Source organism: Colobus angolensis, unplaced genomic scaffold (genome assembly GCF_000951035.1).
Source record: "Colobus angolensis palliatus isolate OR3802 unplaced genomic scaffold, Cang.pa_1.0 Scaffold273, whole genome shotgun sequence".
Classification (NCBI taxonomy): Eukaryota; Metazoa; Chordata; class Mammalia; order Primates; family Cercopithecidae; genus Colobus; species Colobus angolensis.
Genome location: NW_012115966.1, coordinates 2,590,913 through 2,617,154, shown reverse-complemented (window position 1 = coordinate 2,617,154; position 26,242 = coordinate 2,590,913). Strand labels below are relative to the sequence as shown.

The window sequence follows — 26,242 nt, the reverse complement described above, 5'->3', positions numbered from 1 at the left end:
TATAGGAAGGGGAACATCACACACTGGGGCCTGTCGTGGGGTGGGGGGAGGGGGAAGGGATAGCATTAGGAGATATACCTAATGTAAATGATGAGTTAATGGGTGCAGCACACCAACATGGCACACGTATACATATATAACAAACCTGCACATTGTGCACATGTACCCTAGAACTTAAAGTATAATAAAAAATAATTAAAAAAAAAAAAGCATGATATAGCTAGGCATGGTGGCTCACACCTGTAATCCCATAACTTTGGGAGACCAAGGTGAGAAGATTGCTTGAGACCAGGAGTTTGAGACCAGCCTGGGTAACAGCAAGACCCCATCTCTACAAAAAATAAAAAATATTAGCCAGGCATGGTGGTATATGCCTATAGTCCTAGTTACCAGGAAGGCTGAGGCAAAAGAATTGCTTGAGCCCAGGATTTTGAGGCTGCAGTGAGCTATGATCACTGCATCCCAGCCTTGACCAGAGTGAGACCTCGTCTCCAAAAATAATAAAAATGAGTAAAGGCCTGAAGACAGTAACCGTATGATATACGAATGAATACCGTAGAGCGAATGAACAGGAAGTACAAAGGCTCTCAGTTCAAGGAACAGTCAGGAGCCCTTGTGGCTGAAGGAGAGTGAGCATGGAGGAAGAAGAGGTGACCAGAGAGGTAGTGGATGTGGGGGAAGGGGAGACCAAGGAGGCTTCTAGGACATTGTGATAACTGGCTTTCCCCTTAAGTGAGACAGGAAGTCACTGGAAGACTTCTGAGATAGACGACAGGTAATTATTAACTATAAAAGCTGAAGGAGCATCTTAAGGTCTTGTTTTTTTGTTTGTTTGTTTTGGTTTTGTTTTTTTGAGTCAGTGTCTTACTCTGTCACCCAGGCTGGAGTGCAATGGCACAATCTTGGTTCACTGCAACCTCCACCCCTTGGAATCAAGCAATTCTCCTGCCTCAGCCTCCCAAGTAGCTGGGATTACAGGTGCACACCACATAATGCCTGGCTAATTTTTTTGTATTTTTAGTACAGATGGGGTTTTGCCATGTTGGCCAGGCTAGTCTTGAACTGCAGACCTCAAGTGATCCGCCTGCCTTGGCCTCCCAAAGTGCTGGGATTACAGGCGTGAGCCACCGCACCTGGTCCATCTTAAGGTTTTCTAGATACATGTAGATGTGTTTATTTTTGTATGAACTCTATGAGAAGGGATTCTGTAATTTCCCAGATTCTATTATGTTCATAACTATTTCAAAGGTTTAACAGCTGCAACTTAAACATTTCAAATGACAATACAAATTCTTCCCTCAAACAGGAATGGAAATGTCCCTTTAAAAGACTGATAATGGTGAAACACTTCTCACCATTCTACAGGTAAAAAGTATAGTCTAGCCAGCCAATGACACCAAAGATTTGGGGAAGCAATGTTTTTGATCCCTGGCCCCAGCCCACTCTTCCATCCAGCTAATCCTTTAGGGCCCTATGGCGCCTTCCCTAGAGCTCCAGGCCTTCAGTGATGCCTCCTCTCTGATCTCTTCAAAGACAGAAATTTCTGTCATGCTCACATGCTGGCTTCCTATGAAGGTTCGTATGAATTACCATCTGTTCTAACAAACTACTGTTAAATTGTATTTTCCATGAAAGTTAAATCTAATTTTATTTCTTCTGAGGAAGCTGAACTAACTATTGACCAGAAAGGGGGGAGAGAGAGTGACTATATCACTCATGATATAATTAAGGGTGAAGGGAAGAGTAAAAACAATCAGAACTCTTCCAGAAGCATTTAGAACCAGTAATGAAGGGACAGCAGAATAAAACAGTTGCTGACTTACACCGGGTACCACCGTGGGATGCTCTCGTGCCTCTGCATCTGGTATATCAAATGCCCGGAGCACTTCAGGGCTCTTGTTGCCAGTCTGAAATCTCAAGTCAACATCCCTCTCTCTCAAAGTCTCTCTTCTACCCTCATACGTTTTAGCATAAGGGCCTTGCTCAATGGGGCCAGTTTGGCCCCTATAATAGAACTCTGCATCACCTGCCCCACCATCAGGTCTATAATCAATTTCCTCCTGCCGTCTTCTATCCCGTGGCCGAAGTGCCTGAGGAGGTTCTCTCTCAGGACCGCCTATATGTCTCAGCACATGAACGGATTTGCCAGCACCATAGCAGAAACTCTGTAAGGAAAAGAAACACATTTTCCTGAGGACTTAATGGCTAACTTACAAAAAAGTTATGAGGCATTTTATTCAGAGTGCTAACAAAGTTATGTAATTTAACTTACTTGTGGCATTTATAAACATAAACATGTTAATTTGACTTTTTTTCATTAGAGACCTCTCCTTTAATACAAGGCCAAAGTGGCCAATAAAACTTAATAAATCACTGAGTATTCAGTAGACATTTTAATCAGCTAGACACATTTTGATTGAACTATAACAATGGCAGGCTGAAGCCTAGGTATTTAAATTAGAAGTTTCTAGTCTGATAATTATTCATGTTTCTAGATTCACGCCCATCATACAAGGTAAATGCTGAAAATATTTAAAGTTGTATATCATTATGTAAACAATCTCCTGTACCTTTACTTTTACAAATACAAACTAGGCTTAAGTTACAGCTAAAATTCAACAGGCTTTGATTCACATTCCATGGGAAAAAGCAGGCAGCAGTTCCTGACAGTGTGGCTCAGAGACCCCTGGGGGGAAACCTGAGACTTTCAGGGGATCTATGAGATCAAAACTTTTCATAATACAAAGACATTATTATTTGTCTTTTTCACTGCCCCCTCCTGAGTGTGCAATGGAACATTCCAGACGCTAGAGTGACAGCCTCACTCGGACTCAGGAGATGCCTGCCTGCGTGTACAGTACTCGTATGTTTTAAATTTGTTTTAACTCCTAATATGTAAATATCAATAAATATAATCACCTTAAGTGAGAGCTGTTTGTGGGCTTCAATTTTTAAGACTGCAAAGAGGTCCTGAAAACAGAAACTCTGAAAATTTCTATACTACTTTTTCAAACACTACTATTTGAAGACAGAAGCAGCCAAAGTCAAAGAGCATAACTTTCTTTAGGGAGCACATGAAACAAAAACAGATGGTGAAGACTCTGCTGATAATTTCAGTTTCTGAGACTATACTACGACTATAGAACTAATGTCACCTAACAAAAAAAATACCCGCCAACCACATAATCCTGTAATCACAAGCCAAAAAACAAAACCAAAAAAGAAACAATTTCAAAGTGAATAGAGATAGTGAATCTTGTATCCTTAGGGAAGAGAATTTCCCTCGGCACATCTAAGTTTTTGATTTTATGCAACAACCGCTTTACTTGGGTAATAGCTAAAAAGTCGATAACAAAAAACACTGAATAGACCATGGATGAATGACGAGTAATATTTCTTCTTAATGTCTGCTCCTGGATCCCCAAACTTTCTCAGCATACCCACGTTCTTCCACATCCCTTTCTGGTTCTGTGTCAAACTCAATGCTCTTCCCTTCTCACTGCTGCAAAAACTCAGACTAGAAATAAGAAGGCCCCCTTTCTCAAGGAGACAGTAATCAACTTCCTATTTCCTGTGTATTAATTCACCAAGGTTAAAGGACAAATTTAAAAAGAGGTTATTATTCTAAATCACTGCTACGACATATGCAATCAAACTACAGAACTACTTTCTTGATTAGAAAAATATACAAGTAAGTATAATATATCTGTATCATTTAGAGGGGCGGAGGGGAGGAAAAAAAAATCTGTATCACTTAAAAATCACCTTCTCATTAAGCATGACCTAGCCTGATTTACAACATCAAAGAAGCCCAATAAGTTCAGCATGGCCTTTTTTTCTGTAAATCTTGCTAAATATTGACAGTGCTAATACTAACCAGTATTAATATATTAACACTAAGATTTAATACAAATCTTGCTAAATACTGACAGTGCTTTTATATATATATATATATTTTTTTTTTTTTTTTTTCTTTTTTGAGACAGAGTCTCACGCTGTCACCCAGGCTGGAACGCAGTGGTGTGATCTCCACTCACTGCAAGCTCCACCTCCCGGGTTCACGCCATTCTCCTGCCTCAGTCTCCCGAGTAGCTGGAACTATAGACGCCCGCCACCTCGCCCGACTAATTTTTTGTATTTTTTTAATAGAGACGGGGTTTCACCGTGTTAGCCAGGATGGTCTCGATCTCCTGACCTTGTGATCCGCCTGCCTCAGCCTCCCAAAGTGCTGGTATTCCAGGCGTGAGCCACCGCACCTGGCCCGACAGTGCTAATATATTAATACTAACCAGGATGGCTAATGCCATAATTATCAGCACTGGAAGATGAAGCAGCGCTGGAATTTCCTTCATGAGTGCTTTAATGAATTCCCCAGTTCCTTTTCCAATGTGCTTCAATGGCTCCGTTACAAATGTGGTGAATGTAACTGCAAGTGCCTAAAACAAGAGAGAAAAGCAACTTAATTTTCTCCTCACAGGGCTAAGGTACAGAATGAATCAAAATTCATTGTGTACTGAGGCTGAAAGTATGTTACATGAATTAAAATGCTGTTGTGCGGCCGGGCACGGTGGCTCAAGCCTGTAATCCCAGCACTTTGGGAGGCCGAGATGGGCGGATCACGAGGTCAGGAGATCGAGACCATCCTGGCTAACACGGTGAAACCCCATCTCTACTAAAAATACAAAAAACTAGCCGGGCGAGGTGGCGGGCGCCTGTAGTCCCAGCTACTCCGGAGGCTGAGGCAGGAGAATGGCGTGAACCCGGGAGGCGGAGTTTGCAGTGAGCTGAGATCCGGCCACTGCACTCCAGCCTGGGCGACAGAGCAAGACTCCGTCTCAAAAAAAAAAAAAAAAAAAAAAAATGCTGTTGTGCCATTTTTAATGTGAAAAATCACTGTGCAATAGTATTTTTTGTTGGACAAAGGCTTATTTGCAAAATGACTCAAACACGAAATTTCTTTAAAATACAAGGGATTTCTGACTGACTTTAAGTAATTTTTACAAAATACATGCGATACCTTTGTTGGTGGGACCAACCAAATAGGGTTGACTAGTAAGAGCTCATAGTATTTTTGGCATGGGTCATCCTTATAGGTCCATGAACTTCTAAACCATTCTGTTTAGAGAAACAGACAAAACACTGATCATTTCTTTTAATGTTGCATTTCATTCCCAAACAAGACACTACTTTGGTTTTGACCCCCTGACCACCCACCAATCAGTTTTAAATTATCTTGTTTTAAGTAGACTCCCTGTAATGCTGATTTTTAAATTTTTCATCTTATGTCCAAAATCATGTCTTAAAAATCCATTCAAATTATATATGTTTTATGCAGATAAAAAATTGTATATTATAAAAATGTCTAAAAGGTAAACACTTTAAAAGCAATGCTTCACAAACACAAATGAGTACAGGTAAAATGGGAAGTCAAAATAAGACTAGTGGATTTTATCAAAGTCAATATCCTAACTCTGATATTGTACTATTAAAGCTGTGCAAGATGTTACCATTGGAGGAAAATGGGGAAAGGGTACACCAGCCCTCTCTGTAGTATTTCTTACTATGTGAATCCACAATTACCTCCGTAAATTTTTTATTTAAAAAGTCAGTTCTTTACAAAGTTTACAAAATAAAGTAGAATATTAGTTCTAATTTTTCCAAATCAGGCTTATATGCATTGGCAAACTAGCCTGAGCTAGAGGATGCATTTCACTGTCCACTGAAGCCAGGAAGCAAGGCTGAATTGGTTTAGTTCCGACAACTTTTTAAGAAACATGTATTTTGGAACCCATCTGCAGAATTCTGTATCAGTCATGGACTTGCATTTATAAAATGCCTTAGAACATTATTACACCATCCCCATTGCTAGATATACACAACCAAAGGTAGTGAACATTCATGAGAATGTTTATAAAATGTGAAAGAATTAAAAAACTAATCTTACCCAGAGTTAAAAAAAAAAGCAAAGCTACAACATAAAATTTCACAAGTCAATATAAGGCCATTAAATTTAAGATGGATATTAATTCATATATACACTCATTCACTTGTTTAATAAACTTCTATTGAGAATATGCCAGACACTGTGCAAAGGACGAGATAAACAAAAGCGAGCATAGGATCCTTCACACGGTCTTATGAAGGAAGACAGACAATATCAGAGCTAACATATATACAACTTCTGTTCCTTCCCTGTGACTTTAGATGAGCGTAAAAAGTCACTGGTTTTAAACCTCAAATGCTTCTTGCATGTTCTTCTGATATTAAAGATTCAGTCATGGAAAGCCTCCTCTGTTATTTTATCATTCTCTTTGTTCTATGTTCTCTCATTCTCAGAATTTCTATCAAAATAAGGACAAGTGCACAAAAACCTTACCCCAGATACTTCCAGTCCAGTCCATCTTCTCAGCACACACATTGTTTAATGGCTCCATCTTGGCGACTTCAGCCTGATGCTGTGCAAAAGCTAGCTGACCAAAACCAACAGGGAACCAGGAGAGGCCGTTACCATGAAGGTTAGGCCTACACATCCAAAAGACCTTCATTCAAAGAGTGTCTTTACCGTTCATCCAAACCAGACTGTTATAAAGGTTTTAATTTAAAAAATACATATTATTACTATTTTTTTTCTTTTTTTCCTGAGATAAGAGTCTCGCTCTGTGGCCCAGGCTGGTGTGCAGTGGCACGATCTCTACTCACTGCAACCACTACCTCCCAGGTTCAAGCGATTCTCCTGCCTCAGCTTCCCAAGTAGCTGGGATTAAAGGTGCCCGCCACCATGGCCAGCTAATTTTTGTGTTTTTAGTAGAGATGGGGTTTCATCATGTTGGCCAGGCTGGTCTCGAACTCCTGACCTCAAGTGATCCGCCCACCTCAGCCTCCCAAAGTGCTGGGATTATAGGAAAACATATTATTTGTAAAGAGTAGCTATTTCCAGTTCATGGAAAAGTACAGCCTTAATGCAACAAGCAAGCATAAAGCACTAACTACAATTGCGTTCTCTGTAAGTAATTATAATGAAAAAGGAAAACTTTACTAAAAATAATGTTTTTAAAAATTAGTTCAGCCGGGCATGATGGCAACGGCCTGTAGTCCCAGATACTCAGGAGGCTGAAGTAGGAGAATCGCTTGAACCCAGGAGGCAGAGGTTGCACTGAGCCGAGATTTCGCTACTGCACTCCAGCCTGGGGGACAGAGTGAGACGGTCTCAAAAACAACAACAATAACAACAACTAGTTCTAGCCATATAAATTAAATGACTACTTCTCATTTTCTTTTACAGTTGATGATATCCTATTTTGCACTGAATAATTTCCAGCACGATGACCAATATACAGTCATTGAAGTGACAATACTCAACAAACTTTCCTTCCACATAGAATCTGTGTTTAATTTGTAAATAATTAGTTCTAGATACTATAATACTTAAGAGCAAAAGGTTAAAGAAATGTCATAATGCTTTAACCAGATGAAGTCATTGAAGTCACTGGCTACTTGACTCACTCTGCTAGACAGATCTAAAATTTTCTTTCAATGATTCTGCTATGTTGATGGGAACAGTAGTGGTCCTTTCAAATTTCTATATATAGTATGATCCCAGCTTTGAAAGATAATTAAAATCTAGAAAAAACTAGGAAGAAATACCTCAAACTACTGACAGGTTTTCTCTAGGTGATAAAATTATAGGTGATTTTAAAAATGAATTCCTTTTATCTGTCTTTTCTACATTCTCTGCCATGAACATAACACTCAAAAAATAAGCTAATTTTTAAAAGATAGTATTCTGGTATCATTTCTAGCAAAGAATAGAATGACATACCCTAAATTACCCACATGAGAATTTTTAAATGTATCCACCTAGCTTTATTCTTTTTTTTTCTCCTTACTTTTTTCGAGATGGACCTCACTCTGTGGCCCAGGCTGGAGTGCAGCGGCACGATCTTGGCTCATTGCAACCTCCCAGGTTCAAGCAATTCTTCTGCCTCAGCCTGCTGAGTAGCTGGGACTACAGGCACACGCCACCAGGCCCGGCTAATTTTTATATTTTTAGTAAGGATGGGGTTTCACCATGTTGGCCAGGCTAGTCTTGAACTCCTGACCAAGTGATCTGCCCACCTCAGCCTCCCAAAGTGCTGGGATTACAGGTATTAGCCACCATGCCCAACCCACCTAGCTTTATTCTGACTTACATGCCCAAATGTTAACATGTTGGCATTTTAACTGTTGGCCGTAACATAACTGGGTTATGAAAATTAGGACTGAACTTTTTTACCCACTAACTGGTCAAGGAATCAAAAAACAGTCAGCTAAGAATTGTCCATTTAATTCCTCCCCAGTGTGGACCACCTCTAGTCACTGCCTCCAACCTATATCCAAAGCAAGACTGCTTTCAACAGATTAGTCTTCTTTCATTGTGAATAAATGTGTTAAAATTGTAAAACCCTTCATCCATGTAATACCTTATATAAATACATCCAATTCCATCCCAGACTGAACAGAAAGCTGATGATTAAAACACGTCTCAACTGAGTGTACCAGCGTACATATGTCCACAGCTCGGTAGCCACTAAAACCACGATGCAGAGCAGACAAAGAAGTACCTTAAAACAGAGAGAAGCAGAAATCAGCCACCAAAAACACTCAGGGCAGCTAAAAAGAACTGGACTCAAATGCACAAAATCATTTCTACAATTTTGAGGCTTGTTCATCAATAAGGCATGAGTGACCTAGTACAGGTTCTTAATATAATTATGGTGGAGTTTGGAAGTATTTTAAAAAGGAAACTTAATGACGTTGCCCTTGCCCTCATCCCATCTTACCATTAACACATTGTATGGATCCACTCCAAAGGAATCTTCAAATCGCCACTTCCATGTTTCAAAATCATGAAACTTAAAATTAATTAAAATATCACTTAGTGCATCATCCAAGGCACCTGGTTTCCAGTCTTCTCCACTGAGAAACTTCTGTATTTCTAACAACGTTTCTCTTTTAAGGATAATCTCGGCATCATAATGCATATCGCCTTTGTTTTCATCAGGCTAAATTAAATTTACCAAAAAACAAACAATAGAGAATTTTATTACTACTTGGTGAACCATTTTAAGACAAAAGCCAATTTGGAACTAAATATTAGTTTGCAGTATTTCATATGTCTAATAGCCTGGGCGAGGTGGCTCACACCTATTATCCTAGTGCTTTGACAGGCCAAGGTGGGAGGACAGCTTGAAGCCAGGACTTCAAGACCAGCCTGGGCAACAAAGCGAGACCCCATCTCTACAAAAAATTCTAACAATTAGCTGTGTGCAGTGGTGTGCACCTGGCTCCTGCCTACCAGGGAGGCTGAGGTAGAATAATTGTCTGTGCCCCGGATTCAAGGCTACAGTAAGCTATAAGCACACCACTGCACTCCAGCCTGGGAGACAGAGTAAGACCCTGTCTCTTAAAAACAATAATAATAATATCCACCTATCTTCACAGGCCAACATGAAAACCAAATACACGTGAAAAACATTTAAAAATTCTAGAACTCTGTGGAAAAAAAGATACTGTAAATTTCACTAAAATACAGTTGATTCTTGCTATTCATAGTAGTTATCATCTATAAAGTCACCTCAAACACCGATTAGCAAGTACTGAACCATTACTCCTATGATAAATATAGGGTTTGGTTCGTACAAACCTCTGTCATAACATTTTTATCAATTGATCAATACATAACCTTGTTTTATGTGTGTTTCTATACATTCCTGTTTAAAGACACCTTATTTAATATACATATAGTTCATTCATTAACATTGAATACATGGACAACTGTCGTATACCTTACGCTTGACTGAAGCCTCTCTAATACACACCTTTTCTCTGTAAGTACATCATGGCCTTCTTGCACTTAGAAACACTAGACCTCAGCTCAGCACTACATCAGAGGGCTGTTTTAAACAACGAAATCATGCTGTTTAATGATTGGTCTCAAAATAAATAAAAATAATCACCACTCTCCCCTCAAAAAAGCATGAAAAAATATACCACTAAATAGATCCCCCCAAAAAAAACACTTGTTTGCAGTATGAGAGCTAAAACAAGACAACAGTTTTGGTTGCCTTGTTCCATCTCAGCTGGGAATGCATGCAACAGGCAACCCAAATTTTTTGCCACTCTTCACAGTGTCCCAAAGTAACCACAAAACACCTCGATTATTGACTTTGGGATTACACAGACTTAATGAGGTCGATTCATAAATACGGAACCTGTGAAGAATGAGGATCAACTGTGCATCTTTATTTTATGATTCACTGCATGACTTTTCGTTTGCTGACAGTTTTCAGATAGCCTAAAATCTGTATTAGTGCAAATAAGAAAAATAAGGATTTCAAAGAACAACAAAATAATGGGTTTCCATAAAATACATATTTATAACTACCTTTGTAAGTGTGAGTTCAGCTTAGCAAAATCACTGCAAACAAATTTTGCATTAATTAGCAAGTTGATACAAATAAAATTCCTTTTTCTTTTACAAACAGTAAATACACGGCGGGGCATGGTGGCTCATGCCTGTAATCCCAGGATTTTGGGAGGCCAAGGCAGGCGGATCACTTGAGGTCAGGAGTTTGAGACCAGCCTGGCCAACGTGGTGAAATACTGTCTCTAGTACAAATACAAAAATATTAGCCAGACATGGTGGCATGCGCCTGTAATCCCAGCTACTCGGGAGGCTGAGGCTGGAAAATAGCTTGAACCCAGGAGGCAGAGGTTGCAATGAGCCGAGATCACACCACTGCACTCCAGCCTGGGTGACAGAGTGAGACTCCATCTCAAAAAATACATATATAAAAAAGTAAATATGAAAAGAAAAGAAAAAACAAATGTCACATATTATCACAAATCATCAGTAAGCATTTTTAAAAGCCATCATTAATATTAACATGTTTTAAAAATCAGAAACTAGGCCAGGCGCAGTGGCTCATGCCTGTAATCCCAGCACTTTGGAAGGCCGAGGCAGGCGGATCACGAGGTTAGGAGATGGAGACCATCCTGGCTAACAAGGTGAAACCCCCTCTCTACTAAAAAAAATACAAAAAATTAGCCAGGCGTGGTGGCGGACGCCTGTAATCCTAGCTACTCGGGAGGCTGAGGCAGGAGAATGGCATGAACCCAGGAGGTGGAGCTTGCAGTGGGCCAAGATTGTGTCACTGCACTCCAGCCTGGGCAACAGAGCAAGACTCCATCTCAAAAAAAAAAAAAAAAAATCAGAAACTAAGTATTTTCAAGCATTTCCATCTTAGGTATTTTTATTTCCATCTGTTTCCTTATCCAGGTTCTGTTCCACCCTGTACACAGCTGTTTAAGACTCAAATTACAGAGTATACATTTGAGAAAGCATCTGCTTCTACAATTCCAGAATAAGGCAGCATTGTTATTCATCTAACACTCCCTTTTCTTTTGGTCACTTCTTACTGTACCAGGAAGATGGAGTATATGGCAAGTTTTGCCAGCCTACACTGTGCTGATGCAAGGGCCTTTCATTTTCGGGGCTCTGCCTGTGACCACTTCTGGTAGGTAGGGCTAACAGCCAGATCAAGACCAAAGGCTGGTCTCTGACTCTCTAAATCAATTCTGGTGGCATACACAATAGGGAAAAAAAAGTCTATGGGCTTTTAAATGAGCTTTCTAAATGTTATAAGTTACTAAATTACACATTTTCTTGATGTTTTCACTTTGGTAAGTGAATTAAAACTAAATTAATGCATTAAGTCTGGGAAGTTTTCACTTCCCAAAGTGAAAACAGTGACTTCTTAAAAATAGAAATTTTGGTTGGGTGCGGTGGCTCACATCTGTAATCCCAGCACTTTGGGAGGTCAAGGCAAGCGGATCACCTGAGGTCAAGAGTTCAAGACCAGCCTGGCCAACATGGCAAAACCCCATCTCTCCTAAAAATACAAAAATTAGCCAGGCGTGGTGGCAGGTGCCTGTAATCCAGCTAGTCAGAAGGCTGAGTCAGGGAGAATTGTTTGAACCTGGGAGGCAGAGGTTGCAGTGAGCCAAGATTGCACCACAGCACTCCAGCCTGGACAACAGAGCGAGACTCTGTCTCAAAAAAAAAAAGGAAATTTTAACAATAATTATAAACAATATGTCTATAAAGCAGCACTCACCACAGTAAGCAACAAGGAGAAAAACTACATAAAATACGTTTTTCTTTTTCTCAGCATATACTGAGAGAAAACAAGGAGTAGGGTCAGGACAGAATTATCACCTCACCTCCTCACCTCCATTAACTGGTGGAGCAGAGCACAGAGCTGAGTAAGTAAATCCATACAAACTAAAGGAGAAAGAGCAGTCTGCACTGCTCATCTTCCACCAGACCACTGCAAAGCAGTACAGTAGTGCCTTTAATCCTGTATGAATAGCTTCTGGTTAATGAGTCAGTCAGGTGGTCTCTGTTAAAAAGCATCATGATGCTTTCACTTCTTTGTATTATTTGAAATTAATGAATAAAAATATCCACTATTCTGATTAGTATCACACCATCAAATACTCACAAGTCCAAGCTTTCCAGCTTCAATTAAAATCTTATTTAAGTATCTCCTAAAAACAGGATTGCTTTGACTTTCATAGTCTTCCCTCTTTTTCTTTTCGCACTCATCAATCTGTAATCATAAAATCATTCAACATTAGTTAGAGTCAAAGCATAACGTAAGGGTTAAGTTTCTAGCCTAGTGCTGCCATTGAAATCAAGGTAAGGAGCTAGTTGTTTTGATCAAGCTTGCATTTTATCAGCTATGATACATTACAGTGCAGAGCTGGCCTGCCTCCCCATGTTCTCTTTGCAAAAGGCAAGTAGGCAACAAACAAGGAGCCCAGATCCAGTACTTAGCCCTAACCTGGCAGTTTTTCTGCTGACTTTCAACAACTTTAAAGCTAAAGATCATGAGTCCAGGCGGCAGAGATCCACACGCAGAGCATCTAGACCAATCTGCCTCTTTCTAATTCCAAAGCAACAATTTAACAAGAGAAAGAAGGAAGGAAGGGCAGGAGGGAAGAGCAGAATAAATACACAGAGACAAAGGGACAGAGAAACAGAGACAAGATGAAGCCAGAAGATGAAATGAAAGACACAACAGAGTATTTCTTCACTGTGCATATGACTTGTGGCCTTTCATTAATGATTTCATCAGCAATTAATCATCCTATGCTCTGTGGAATGCTCAGGAAGGCAGGAACGGCAGCTTCTCCAGGGTACCATCCACATGGCAAACCTTCAGCACACAATTCTACACGGGAGCAGACTACCTACGAACTTAGCTCTGCCACCACCAACCCAGGAGGCAAGTCGCTGAGGGTAGTGGATATTTTTCAAACATTACAATAACTTTGTGATCATCAACTTGTATTTTTCAACCGAGTGTGGACCATGAGTTCAGCACTGAAATGCATGCCAGTGGATAAACACGACAATAACTAAGCAGCACACCGACTTAAAATAAGAAGCACACGGAGCAGAGGAGGACACAGAAGGACGCAGCAGTTTCCTTTGCTCTCAGGCAAGGTTTGTAAAACCGGTTTATTTTCTAAACCTTAAAGAAACAACTTAGGAGAAAAAAAAAAAGAAAGGATTTGAGACTCCATTTTACCAATCATGTTTCTTACAACGTTTAAACCAGTCACAAACAATGGAATAAAAAAATTCTGTAAAAAGGTATTTCCGCATTTTTGCTGTGCAACCAAACTTTTGTGTAGCTCACTATACAGTAATAATACACAAAATGAAGCAATTTTTTTTCCTTTTCTTTTTCTGGTGGCTTCCTCAAATCATGGGAGTGAAGCAAATTTTATCCAAGCACATTTTCTCAAGCACTCGGGTGAGACAATATTCGCATTTAGTAAGAATCACAAGCAAGTGGGTATAGACCTTATTGGGCTCTATCTGGATCTCAATGAACAAACTCTCCCAGTCTCTCAAGCTGGGACTCATTCACTCTTTAGCAATTCCCTATCCCTTAACACTGCCCCCCTTCCCTAAGCCACCAACATTTACCCATTCTACCTCATAAAAGTTTAATATCTGCCTCTTATCTTCAACCCATCACTGCCTCATTTCAGACCTTCAGCATTGCTGGAGTTCTGTAGCCTCCACTGATCTCACTGACACCCACCCCGTCTCCATTCCAGGGCTTACCTCCTTACCTCCACACTGCTACCAGTTCACCCGGCCTACGCAGCCAACTGAGGGTGGCTCCCACACCAAAAAACGACTCCATTCACATCCCTTGACTTATTTATTTTTGTGTAAACTCTTCTTTAGCTACATTTTTTTAAGAAGATTGGATAAATGAAGGAATGAATACTATTACATACTAAACTATAATAATCCTTCTTAAGAGTAACTCTTATGCTTATAAGCTAGTAATAGACACATTTCTTCATTTGCTACATTTGAGAGTTTACTATGCCTCAGCACTGTGATAGGTGATAGAGAATTAAGATGAATGAAATGTATTCCTTGCACCAAGAAGTCTGCAGTCTGGTAAAGAAATACTTAAAACACAGAGATGTCAATGTTATTACAGGAAAATACAAGGTACTATTAGAAAAACCAAAGCTACAATAGCTAATGAGAAACCAAGGTTAGAGTATCCAAAGAAAAATTTGACCTATAAAAATCATACAGTACACGGAAACACTAGAAACATAAATATATCAGCAGAGAGTGATTTAACATAATATAAAAATATAAAATTTATGAATGAAAAAAACTAACCTTGTAAGTTAAAGAATCAAGTTTGTGATAACATTCTGATATTTCATCAGCATATGACAAGTCAGGACTGACATCCTTTTCCCCTGAAATACCATATTTTGCCTAAAACAGAGTACAGAAACATTTTATTTCTTTATAGTTTAGTTAGAAAAACAGCCTTTGGTTAATGAAGACTAAGATTCTGACTTCATCATTTCATGACTCTGCATGTTATATTCTTAAATTATACTGAAGCACAAAAAAAACAGTTTCAAATGTACACACTAAGAACTAAAATCATATTCTTTTGCTACTTCAAGGGCTTTACATTCAAATTCAGTACCAGCAAGGTTTGAAATAATTGTAGATTAACAGTGTCAGGAAAATATTCTGCATAATTATGCTAATCACGGATCCATGACCCTCACAGCTCTGTGAAAAACAACAGAGCCAGACTATTTCCACCATGGGACTGAGAAGGTCTTACACACACATGCACGTATTTTTTAATACCTGCGATTTTCTCATTGTTCCTGAAGCAGCGTCATAGTTAAGCATGTCTGTGGGGTCAATCCAGTCATCATCATGAGCATAACCAGCTACCAGCAACAGACATTCACAAACGAGCCAAGAACACAGCATCCTGTATAAGGCAAAAACAATTTTTAATATATATAACGAAATAGAATTATTTTTTAAATAAATTGGGTTTTGGGTTTTATTATTATTATTATTTTAGAGACAGGGTCTTGCTCCGTTGCCCAGGCTGGAGTGCAGTGATACAATCACAGCTAACTGCATCCTCCAACTCCTGGGCTCAGGGGATCCTCCTGGCTAGCTGGGACTACAGGTGTGTGCCACCACACCTGGCTAATTTTTTTTTTAATTTTTAGTAGAAACAGTCTATGTTATCCAGGCTGGTCTCAAACCCCTGGCCTCAAGTGATCCTCCCACCCTGCTAGGATTATAGGCATGAGCCATTGTACCCAGCCAGATTGTTTTGTAATGAAAATACTTCCTTCTAGAGTTAACACTTTCTGAATAGTAACTAAGGAAGAAGGTACATTAATAATAAATTGGTGTTCATATATAAAAAACATGCATGTATGCATAATATGCTCATTGAAATAAGAAAACAGGTATTTTTCCATATGGCCCAGCAATTCCATTCCTAGGTATATACTCAAGAGAAATGAAAATGTATGTCCACACAAAAACTTGTACATGAATGTTTATAGCCACATTTTTCATAACAGCCAAAAGGTGGGAAAAACCCAAATTTCCATCAACAGGGCCAGGTGTGGTGGCTCATGCCTGTAATCCCAGCACTTTGGGCGGGTGGATCGCTTGAGCTAAGGAGCTCAAGACCAGGCTAGGCAATGAAAAAAATAACCAGAAAATTAGCCAGGTGTGGTAGTGCAAGCCTGTGGTCCCAGCCTCTTGGGAGGCTGAGGTGGGGTGGATCACTTGAGCCTGGGAGGCGGAGGTTGCAGTGAGCCAAGATCACACCACTGCGCCCTAACCTGGGTGACAGAGTGGGACCCCATCACAGAAACAACAACAAACAAATTTCCATCAACTGATAAATAAATGAAACGTGATACAGCCATGCAACAGAATATTATTCAGCCATAAAAAGGGATGAAGTACTGACACCATGCTACAACATAGATGAACCTTGAAAATGTTATGTTATATGAAAGAAACCAGATATGAAAGACCACACATCATATAAGTACATATATATGAAATGTCCAGAATAGGCAAGGCTATTAAGACAGAAAGTAGATTAACAGGTGGTTAAGGCTAAAAGTTTGGGAGTATAATAGCTGAAGGGTACAGGGTTTCCTTTTGAGGCGATGAAAAATGTTCTAAAATTATGATAATGGTTGCAAATACATGCAAGTATACCTAAAACCATTGAATTGTATACTTTTTTTTTTTTTTTTTGAGACAGGGTCTCCCAGGCTGGAGTGAAGTGGCACAATCCCAGCTTACTGCAGCCTCGCCCTCCCAGACTCAAGTGATCTGCCCACCTCAGCCTCCTGAGTAGCTGGGACTACAAGCTTGCACCACCACACCTGGCTAATTTTTTTTAATTAATTAACGTTTTTGTAGACATAAGGTCTCAGTATATTGCCCAGAGTGGTCTCAAACTCCTGGGCTCAAGCTATCCTTCCACCTCAGCCTCCCAAAGTGCTGAGATTACAGGCATGAGCCACTGTGCCTGGTGGAACTGGACACTTTAAATGGTGGATTATATAGTATGATTTATAGCTCAATAAAGTCAATTTAAAACAGGTATTTTAACGAACCTCCTCGTGTTTTTTGGAGTTTTGTTTTGTTTTGTTTTTTTGAGATGGAATTTCGCTCTTCTTGCCCAGGCTGGCGTGCAATGGCACAATCTTGGCTCATCGCAACTTCCACCTCCCAGGTTCAAGCGATTCTCCTGCTTCAGCCTCCTGAGTAGCTGGAATGCCCAGCTAGTTTTGAATTTTTAGTAGAGATGGGGTTTCTCCATGTTGGTCAGACTAGTCTCAAACTCCCGACCTCAGGTGATCCACCTGCCTTGGCCTCCCAAAGTGCTAGGATCACAGCATGAGCCGCCACACCTGACCCCCTCTGTGTTTTTTTTCATTTTAACAAATCATAAATAAGAAAAGTGGGAAATTGCCAGGTACGGTGCCTCACGCCTGTAATCCCAGCACTGTGGGAGGCCAGGGTGGATGGATCACTTGAGGCCAGGAGTTCGAGAGCAGCCTGGCCAACATGGTGAAATCCCGTCTCTATTAAAAATACAAAAATTTAGCTGGGCATGGTGGTGTGTACCTGTAATCCCAGCTACTTGGGAGGCTGAGGTGGGAGAATCACTTAAACCTAGGAGGCAGAGGTTGCAGTGAGCTGAGATCACACCACTGCACTCCAGCCTGGGTGACAGAGTGAGACTCCACCTTAAAAAACAAAAAAAATGAAAGGTGGGAAATTACGATTCAAATGAAGTGACTAAACTTCAAGACCATTCAGAGAAAATAACCTGCCTTATCTAAGCCCCTGCATAAATAGTCAAATAATTTAAACATTTAGTAACTCTTCTATGTAGCTATTTAATTAATATTAAATAAAATTAAAAATTCAGTTCCTCATTCCCCCAGCTACATTTCAAGCACTCAGTAGCCACGTATAGGTAGTCGCTACCATATTGGACAGGGTGGATACAGAACATTTGGCCACTTTTATCATCAAAGAAAGTTCTGTTGGGTGGCCTATCTCATATCTACCACATACAAGAATCAGGCAAGAGGCCGGGCGCGGTGGCTCAAGCCTGTAATCCCAGCACTCTGGGAGGCCGAGACGGGCGGATCACGAGGTCAGGAGATTGAGACCCAGCACTCTGGGAGGCCGAGACGGGCGGATCACGAGGTCAGGAGATCGTCTCTACTAAAAATACAAAAAAACCTAGCCGGGCGAGGTGGCGGGCGCCTGTAGTCCCAGCTACTCGGGAGGCTGAGGCAGGAGAATGGCGTAAACCCGGGAGGTGGAGCTTGCAGTGAGCTGAGATCCGGCCACAGCACTCCAGTCCAGGCGACAGAGCGAGACTCCGCCTCAAAAAAAAAAAAAAAAAAAAAAAAAAATCAGGCAAGAGAACCCCAAGATGATAAAGCCCTGGGCCCTGTCCATAAACAGCTTACAGTCTAGTTGTACAATAAAAATAACTCCAGGCTAAATTAAATACTCCTGTTCCCCATGTGCCTTGTATATTCTTCTGGCATTGGAAGCAATGAAATTAGCCATTTATCGGTCTGTCTCTTCCATTAGCTCAATGGCTCTCAACCTTGGCTCCTTATTAGAATCACCCAAGGAGCTTCGAAAACTCCCAATGTTTTGGCCATGTCCCAAAACAATTAAATCAGAATCTCTGGGATTAGGACCCAGGCACTGGAATTTTTTAAGCCCCCCCCGCCCAAGTGATTCTTATGTGTAGCCAAGATAGAAAACCACTGTTAAAGAGTGAACTTCTCTAGGGAAAGGTAATATCTTACCTAACTCTGAAGTCACCTTCCCACTCACATCTCCATCTTGTCCCTCTATCTCCCCAACCTCAACACCTAGCCCATTGGTTGGCATGTGAAAGACATTCAGTAAATGTTTGTTAAGCAGCAAATGCAAATAAAGCCATAGCAAGGACTCACAGATTTTAGAGGTTCAAAGGATAAAGAAAGCACATCTGGCCAGGCACAGCGGCTCACGCCTGTGATCCCAGCACTTTGGGAGGCCAAAGCGGGTGGATCACCTGAGATGGGGAGTTCGAGACCAGCCTGACCAACAATGGAGAAGCCCCATCTCTACTAAAAATATAAAATTAGCTGGGAGTGGTGGTGCATGCCTGTAATCCCAGCTATTTGGGAGGCTGAGGCAGGAGAATTGCTTGAACCCAGGAGGCAGAAGTTGCGATGAGCCAAGATCGCACCATTGCACTCCAGGCTGGGCAACAACAGCAAAACTCCATCTCAAAAAAAAAAAGAATGCACATCAACTAGAGAAAGTGGAAAGACTGCACAGGAATGAGAATCTGAAGTAGGGGTAACATGTTAAGTGCTCAAGATGGGACAGGCAGAGATAGAGGGCAAAGTGTATGCTTCAGCAATTGCAACTGGGAGGATGGATACAGTGAGAGGTAGAGGTGGGTGGGTGGTGATGACACTGCTGAGGAAAAAAGTTTATGACTAACTTCACCTGCTGTAACTCTCACGAGGGATGGGAGCCAAAGCTGGGAGCAGTGGATCACACCTGTAATCCCAGCACTTTGGGAAGCTGAGGTGGGCAGATCACTTGAGGTCAGGAGTTCGAGACCAGCTTGGCCAAAATGGTGAAACCCCATCTCTGCTAAAAATACAAAAATTAGCTGGGCGTGGTGGCAGGCACCTATAATCTCAGCTACTCAGAGGCAGTTGAATCACTTGAGCCTGGAAGGCAGAGGCTGAAGTGACCCGAGATCACGCCACTGCACTCTAGCCTGGGTGACAGAGCAAGACTCCACCTCAAAAAAGAGAGGGATGTCAGCCACACTGCAGGAAGATAAAACTAGTACTAGGCCAGGCGCGGTGTCTCACAACTGTAATCCCAGCACTTTGGGGAGGCCAAGGCAGGTGAATCACGAGGTCAGGAATTCAAGACTAGCCTGGCCAACATGGTGAAACCCTGCCGCTACTAAAACTACAAAAAAAAAAAAAAAAAAATTAGCCAGGCATGGTGGCGTGCACCTGTAAATCCCAGCTACTTGGGAGGCTGAGGCAGGAGAATCACTTGAAACTGATTGGGGGATGGAGGTTGCAGTGAGCCAAGATTGTGCCACCTCACTCCAGCCTGGGGGAAAGCATAAAACTCGGTCTCTAAAAAAAAAAAACAACAACAACAACAAAGTAAAAAACTAGCACTAAGCGCGAGGAGGAGAAAAACCTGGATTCATTATCCAACAAAGAGGCTGAAGCAGAAGAAAGATGTGGTACTCGGCCTAAAAGAGTGCTGGCAACAAAACCAAGAAGGACACATGTGGCACACTCTGAAGATCAATTCTACAGACCTCGGCCTACCCGCAACAAAAACAGTGATGTTAATTTTAAATAGAAATTCAGAATGAGAATATGGTTGTGGAAGGAGTTCAGCATTAATTTGTTCAACATTTACCAAATACCTACTGTATACTGGGCACTGTCTGTGTGTGTGTGTGTGTGTGTGTGTGTGTGTGTGTGTCGGAGGTTTTCCTCCTCCTCGCGCTTAGTGCTGACTGTATGTCTCAGCCTCTCTTTGTGAAGTATGGCCGCATAATAGTAAAGTTCTAGCCAATGCAACGGGTAGAAGGGATATGCACCACATCCAGGTCTGGCCCATGAAAACCTCCCAGCTGCCTTCTTCCAACCTGGGAATGCCCAGGACACTGAGCCCTGGAGGAGGACAGCCAAACTATGCAGGTGCCTGGGCCCACCTGGAAGGCCACCCACTAAGTGGGAATATAGCTTTTCACTTTCATGTGAGCAAAAATTAATTTCCTTTATGGCATATCCTGAGATATATGGGTTTATTTCTTATAACATCTCTTGCTAATCTAATACAGAAATACACTACAGAAATTGCTGAAAATTTGGATGTAGGTAAGGACAAGTGAAGATTTGGTACAATTTCTAGGTTTGTGGCCAGGCCAACTGGGAGAAGAGAAAAGACTGAGGAAGACAGCAAGTTCTGAAAGATCAAGACTTTTGTTTGGATATAGTAAATGTGAGGTGTCCACTGATGTCCAAGTAGAGATTGTAAATATGCAGGATGAAGCTAAGCAGAGCAGTGGGACTGCATTTGAAAGCCCTCAGGATGTAGACGGGGTTTAAAAGAGATGGACTGGGTAAGATCACCAGAAGATCTATTATGAGGACAAAAGACGAGTCCAGGGCAAGCCAACATTCGGGAATCAGAAAGAAGAGGAGGAACCAGCAAGAGATACTTCTAATGAGTGCTATGAGGCAGGAAGAAAACCAAGAGAGGCTGGAATTCCAGAAGCCAACTGAAGAAAGGAGGAGAGAACAGACAAATAAGTTGAATGCTGCTAAGCGGTCAGGCGATCAGAGGGCAGGAAACTGACCCCTGGATTTGGCACAGCAGCTTTAACAGAGAAAGCCTAGCGGGGACGGTTAAAGGAATCATTCAGGTGGAGGTTTCGGATCAAAGTGACACAGTAACTCTACGGTGGTACCCCATCTACGGTTTTGCTTTCTGAGGTTTCAGTTACCCACGGTCAACTGCAGTCTGAAAATATTAAATGGAAAATTCCAGAAGTAAACAGTTCCTAAGTTTTCAATTATGTGCAGCTCCGGATAGTGTGAGGAACTCTCTTGCTGTCCTATTCCATCCCACCTGGGACGATGTCCACACTGTAAGTATCACACTCCAGGCATTTAGTATCCATCTGGGTTATCAGATCGACTGCTGTGGTATCTCAGTGTGTGTGTTCAAGGAATCTTTACTTAATAATGGTCCTAAAGCACAGGAGTGACAATGCTGGCAATTCAGATATGTCAAAGAAAAGCCATAAAGTGCTTCCTTTAAGTGAAAAAGTGAAAGTTCTCAACTTAATAAAGAAAAAAAAGGGCTGGGCGCAGTGGCTCATGCCTATAATCCCAGCACTTTGGGAGGCTGAGACCAGTAGATCACTTGAGCCCAGGAGTTCGAGACCAGCGTGGCAAACACAGCCTGTCTCTACTAAAAATACAAAAATTAGCCAGGCATGGTGGTAGGCACCTGTAGTCCTGGCTACTTGGGAGGCTGAGGCAGGAGAATTGCTTAAACCCAGGAGGCAGAGGTTGCAGTGAGCCAAGATTACGCCACTGCACTCCAGCCAGGGCAACAGAGCGAGACTCCATCTCAAAAAATAAATAAATAGGCCAAGCGCAGTGGCTCATGCCTATAATCCCAGCACTTTGGGAGGCTGAGGTGGGCGGATCACCTGAGATCGGGAGCTCAAGACCAGCCTGACCAACATGGAGAAACCCTGTCTCTACAAAAAAATACAAAATTAGCCGAGCGTGGTGGCACATGCCTGTAATTCCAGTTACTGGGGAGGCTGAGGCAGGAAAATCACTTGAATCCAGGAGGCAGAGGTTGTGGTGAGCCAAGATCACGCCATTGCACTCCAGCCTGGGCAACAAGAGTGAAACACTGTCTTAAAATAAATAAATAAATAAAAATATGCAAATTAGCCGGTATGGTGGCACACACCTGTAATGCCAGCTACTTGACAGGCTGAGACAGGAAAATCACTTGAACCTGGGAGACAGAGGTTGCAGTGAGCTGAGAACACACCACTGTACTCCAGCCTGGATGACAGAGTGAGACTCCATCTCAAAAGAAAAAAAAAAAATTAAAGAAAAGAGAAAGAAAGAAAAAAAACTCATATGATGAGGTTGCTAAGATCTATGTTAAGAACAAAACTTGTATCCATGAAATTGTACAGGAGGAGAAAGAAATTCATGCTAGTTTTGCTGTCGCACCTCAAAGTGAAAAAATTCCAGCCACAGTATATAACTGTTATTATTGTGTATTGTTATAATTTTTCTATCTTATCAGTTATTGCTGTTAATCTCTTACTGGGCCTAACTGATAAATTAAACTTTAGCAGAGGTATAGATGTATAGGAAATAACATAGAATATATATAAGGTTCAGTACTATCTGAAGTTTCAGACATCTACTGGGGTCTTAGAATGTATCCCCCAAGAGTAAAGGGGGGACTCTGTACTCCAACACACTTCCCCAACTCCTACTTCTGGCCAACATGGAGTAACAGGGACCAGATTTACCCTCCTGCCTGAACAACCAAAGCTCTTCACAAAATATATAGAACGATAGTTTCTGGCCGGTTGTGGCGACTCATGCCTGTAATTCCAGCACTTTGGGAAGCCAAGGCAGGAGGATCACTTGAGCCCAGGAGTTTGACACCAGCCTGGGTAACTTAGGGAGATTTCATCTCTACAAAACTTAAAACAAAATTTAGCTGGGTGTGGTGGCGCACATCTATATTCCCAGCTACTTGGAGAGGCTGAGGTGAGAGGATCACTTGAGCTAGGGAGGCTGAAGTTGCAATGAGCCGTGATCATGCCACTGCTCTCCAGTACGGGTGACAGAGCAAGACCTTGACTCAATTAAAAAAAAAAAAAACACTAAAATCGCTGTTATGCTCTGGAGATACTTAGAAATACTGAATAACTGTATACTGTATTGGAAAAAACTAAGAGTTCAGCTAAGGAAGAAAGTCATGGAAGAAGCAAATACCAGAGAGGAGAGTGAAGGCTAATAAGGGCAATAGAGGGCAAGCCAAAAAATGCAATGGGCAAAAACCAAAGAGGGGCTTAATTTGAAGAAAGAGGTAACAAGTATGTTCAATACTTCAGAGAAGTGGAGAGGAATAAAGTCTGGAAAAAAGCCATTAGATTGGTTAATTAGTTGGCCATTTATGACCTTTCAGAGAATGACAGTGAGAAGCCTAATTCTCTAAGTGGTTAAGAAGTAGGTGACAGGCCGGGCGCAGTGGCTCAAGCCTGTAATCCCAGCACTTTGGGAGGCCAAGACGGGCGGATCACAAGGTCAGGAGATCGAGACCATCCTGGCTAACACGGTGAAACCCCGTCTCTACTAAAAAATACAAAAAAACTAGCCGGGCGAGGTGGCACGCGCCTGTAGTCCCAGCTACTCAGAAGGCTGAGGCGGGAGAATGGTGTGAACCCGGGAGGCGGAGCTTGCAGTGAGCTGAGATCCGGCTACTGCACTCCAGCCTGGGCGACAGAGCAAGACTCCAGCTAAAAAAAAAAAAAAAAGAAGAAGTAGGTGACAAAGGGAGTGTGTAAACTGGAGACAGGCTCCAAGATGGGAGTGCATGAAATCAAGGTTACAGGAAGGGTTCTTCATAGGCAATGAGGTTATGCACTCCATAAATAGAAATGAAGAGGGATGAAGACAAAATTTCTAAAGTAAAAAGAGAAGCTGACAGATTTCATATTATAATATGGTATCAAGTGGACAGAGAAATTACTAAGAGTAATTTGCATTTCTAACACCATATGTGAGGAGGTTAAGATGGGGGAAATGGAGATTTGAAGCAGAAAAAAAGTACTACAGGAGGCATTATACAAAGGGAAGTGAATGAGAACCCTGTCAAGCAGTTGAGAGTTTTTTTTTCTTTTTCATAGAGACAGGGTCTCGCTATGTTGCCCAGGCTGGTCCCGAACTCCTGAACTCAAAAGATCCCCCCGCCCCCTGCCTTGTCTTCCCAAAGTGCTGGGATTACAGGTGAGCCACCGTGCCAGCCAGGCAGCTGAGTTTCGACTGTGACATCCACAAAGTCATACTACTGGCAACTATGTTACTTTCTCCAATAATAACCAGCAGTTCCATAGATTTCTCCAGGGATAGAGATTAGCAATGTAGAAATGATGGAAGACCAGAGAGTAAGACAGAATAGAAGAATCAGCTAGAAATTCAAGCCCTCCTGCCAGATCCCCATGGTCACTGATCCAAGGCTAGAACTCCTTGAGAAATCCTAAAACGAATCTCACACTTCCTCCAAACAAAGCTGAATCTAAACCTGCTGGAGAGCTTGTTAAAAAAAAAAAAAAAAGGATTCTGATTCAGTAAATCTGAGGTAGGTCTGAGATTCTCCACTTCTAACAAGCTCCTGGTGATGCCGCAGACCACACTCTTGAGTAGTAAAAGTGTTAATCAAAAGTAACCATCCTAGCTGGTTTCGTTTAATGGTAGCACCTATGTCATTCCAGTACTTGTCAGGGGATATTTCTCTCTCTCTCCCGCAGTCCCTACTAGTTTTACCATTTCTCTCCTGTCTCAGGCTTCGGTACTAATAATTTTTAAATTATAATATATATAATAGTAGCTAAAGGCCGGGCACGGTGGGTCACGCCTGTAATCCCAGCACCTTGGGAGGCCAAGGCGGGAGGATCACCTGAGGTTGGGAGTTCCAGCCTAGCCTGACCAATATGGAGAAACTCCGTCTCTACTAAAAACAAAAGTAGCAGGGCGTGGTGGCGCATGCCTGTAACCCCAGCTACTCGGGAGGCTGGGGCAGGAGAATCGCTTGAACCCGGGGAGTGCAGGTTGCGGTGAGCCGAGATCGTGCCACTGCACTCCAGCCTGGGCAGCAAGAGCAAAACTCCGTCTTACAAAAAAAAAAAAAAAGCGAATATTTTGTTACTATGTGCCAAGCACTGTTACATTAATTTAATCCTCACAAAACTAGTGGAAGTAGTACTCTTATCCTCACTTATCTTCATTTTACAGATCACACAAAGTAACTTGCCCAAGACCACTAGGCTAGTAAGTGGCAGAACCCAGACTGGCTCTACCAAAACTGCCTCTCCAGGGCAAAAGTGCTAACAGGCTCTCAGGGGCTTCTCTGAGAGGATAGGGTCTTAGAGTGGAGAGGACCTGTTAGAACGAATAGTTATATATTTTACTATATAAAATATATGTAGTAAGTTATAGTAGCTACTAGATCAGGAAACACAGATCTCCGTGCAGACGGTCAGCCAGTGAGTACAAATGGGCACAAAAGAAAGTCTTTGGTTTTAACGAATGCACACGAGTAATGGGAAAGGCAAGACTAACTTGGATTAGTAGAGTCAAATCCTGTATTAGGCTAGAAGTACCAGGGCATAAGTCGGGAGGTTGCAATTTAGTTCGTGTGATTCTGTAGTTTCTTGGAACCACCGCTCTCAAACTTGCCAATCTGCATTTTGAACAATTTCCCAGATGACGATAAAGCTAGTCTGGGAAGAACACTTCATAATCACTATCATAAAGAAAACCTGAATTGTTTTTCACCACCTAGTTATAAACCTACAGCTTATGGTGTCTCTAACTTTTTACACAAATCAGATTTGAAGTCAAGCGCGATGGCTCATGCCTGTAATCCCAGCACTTTGGGAGGCCAAGATGGGAAGATCCC

General features: G+C 41.6%; 1 protein-coding gene across 1 annotated transcript in view; it reads right to left on the bottom strand.

Annotated features, from left to right (window-relative positions):
* The window catches only part of CLCC1 (chloride channel CLIC-like 1), a 34,244-nt gene that overhangs the window by 7,083 nt on the left and 919 nt on the right, over positions 1-26,242 (bottom strand). The window contains exons 2-10 of the mRNA XM_011948147.1: positions 15,254-15,383; positions 14,762-14,863; positions 12,543-12,650; positions 8,820-9,041; positions 8,460-8,600; positions 6,377-6,470; positions 5,018-5,115; positions 4,290-4,436; positions 1,824-2,165 (exon numbers count right to left, since the gene is read on the bottom strand). Of these exons, the coding sequence (XP_011803537.1) occupies positions 1,824-2,165; positions 4,290-4,436; positions 5,018-5,115; positions 6,377-6,470; positions 8,460-8,600; positions 8,820-9,041; positions 12,543-12,650; positions 14,762-14,863; positions 15,254-15,382 (1,383 nt within the window). The 5' untranslated portion in view covers position 15,383. The remainder of the gene's footprint in view (positions 1-1,823; positions 2,166-4,289; positions 4,437-5,017; positions 5,116-6,376; positions 6,471-8,459; positions 8,601-8,819; positions 9,042-12,542; positions 12,651-14,761; positions 14,864-15,253; positions 15,384-26,242) is intronic.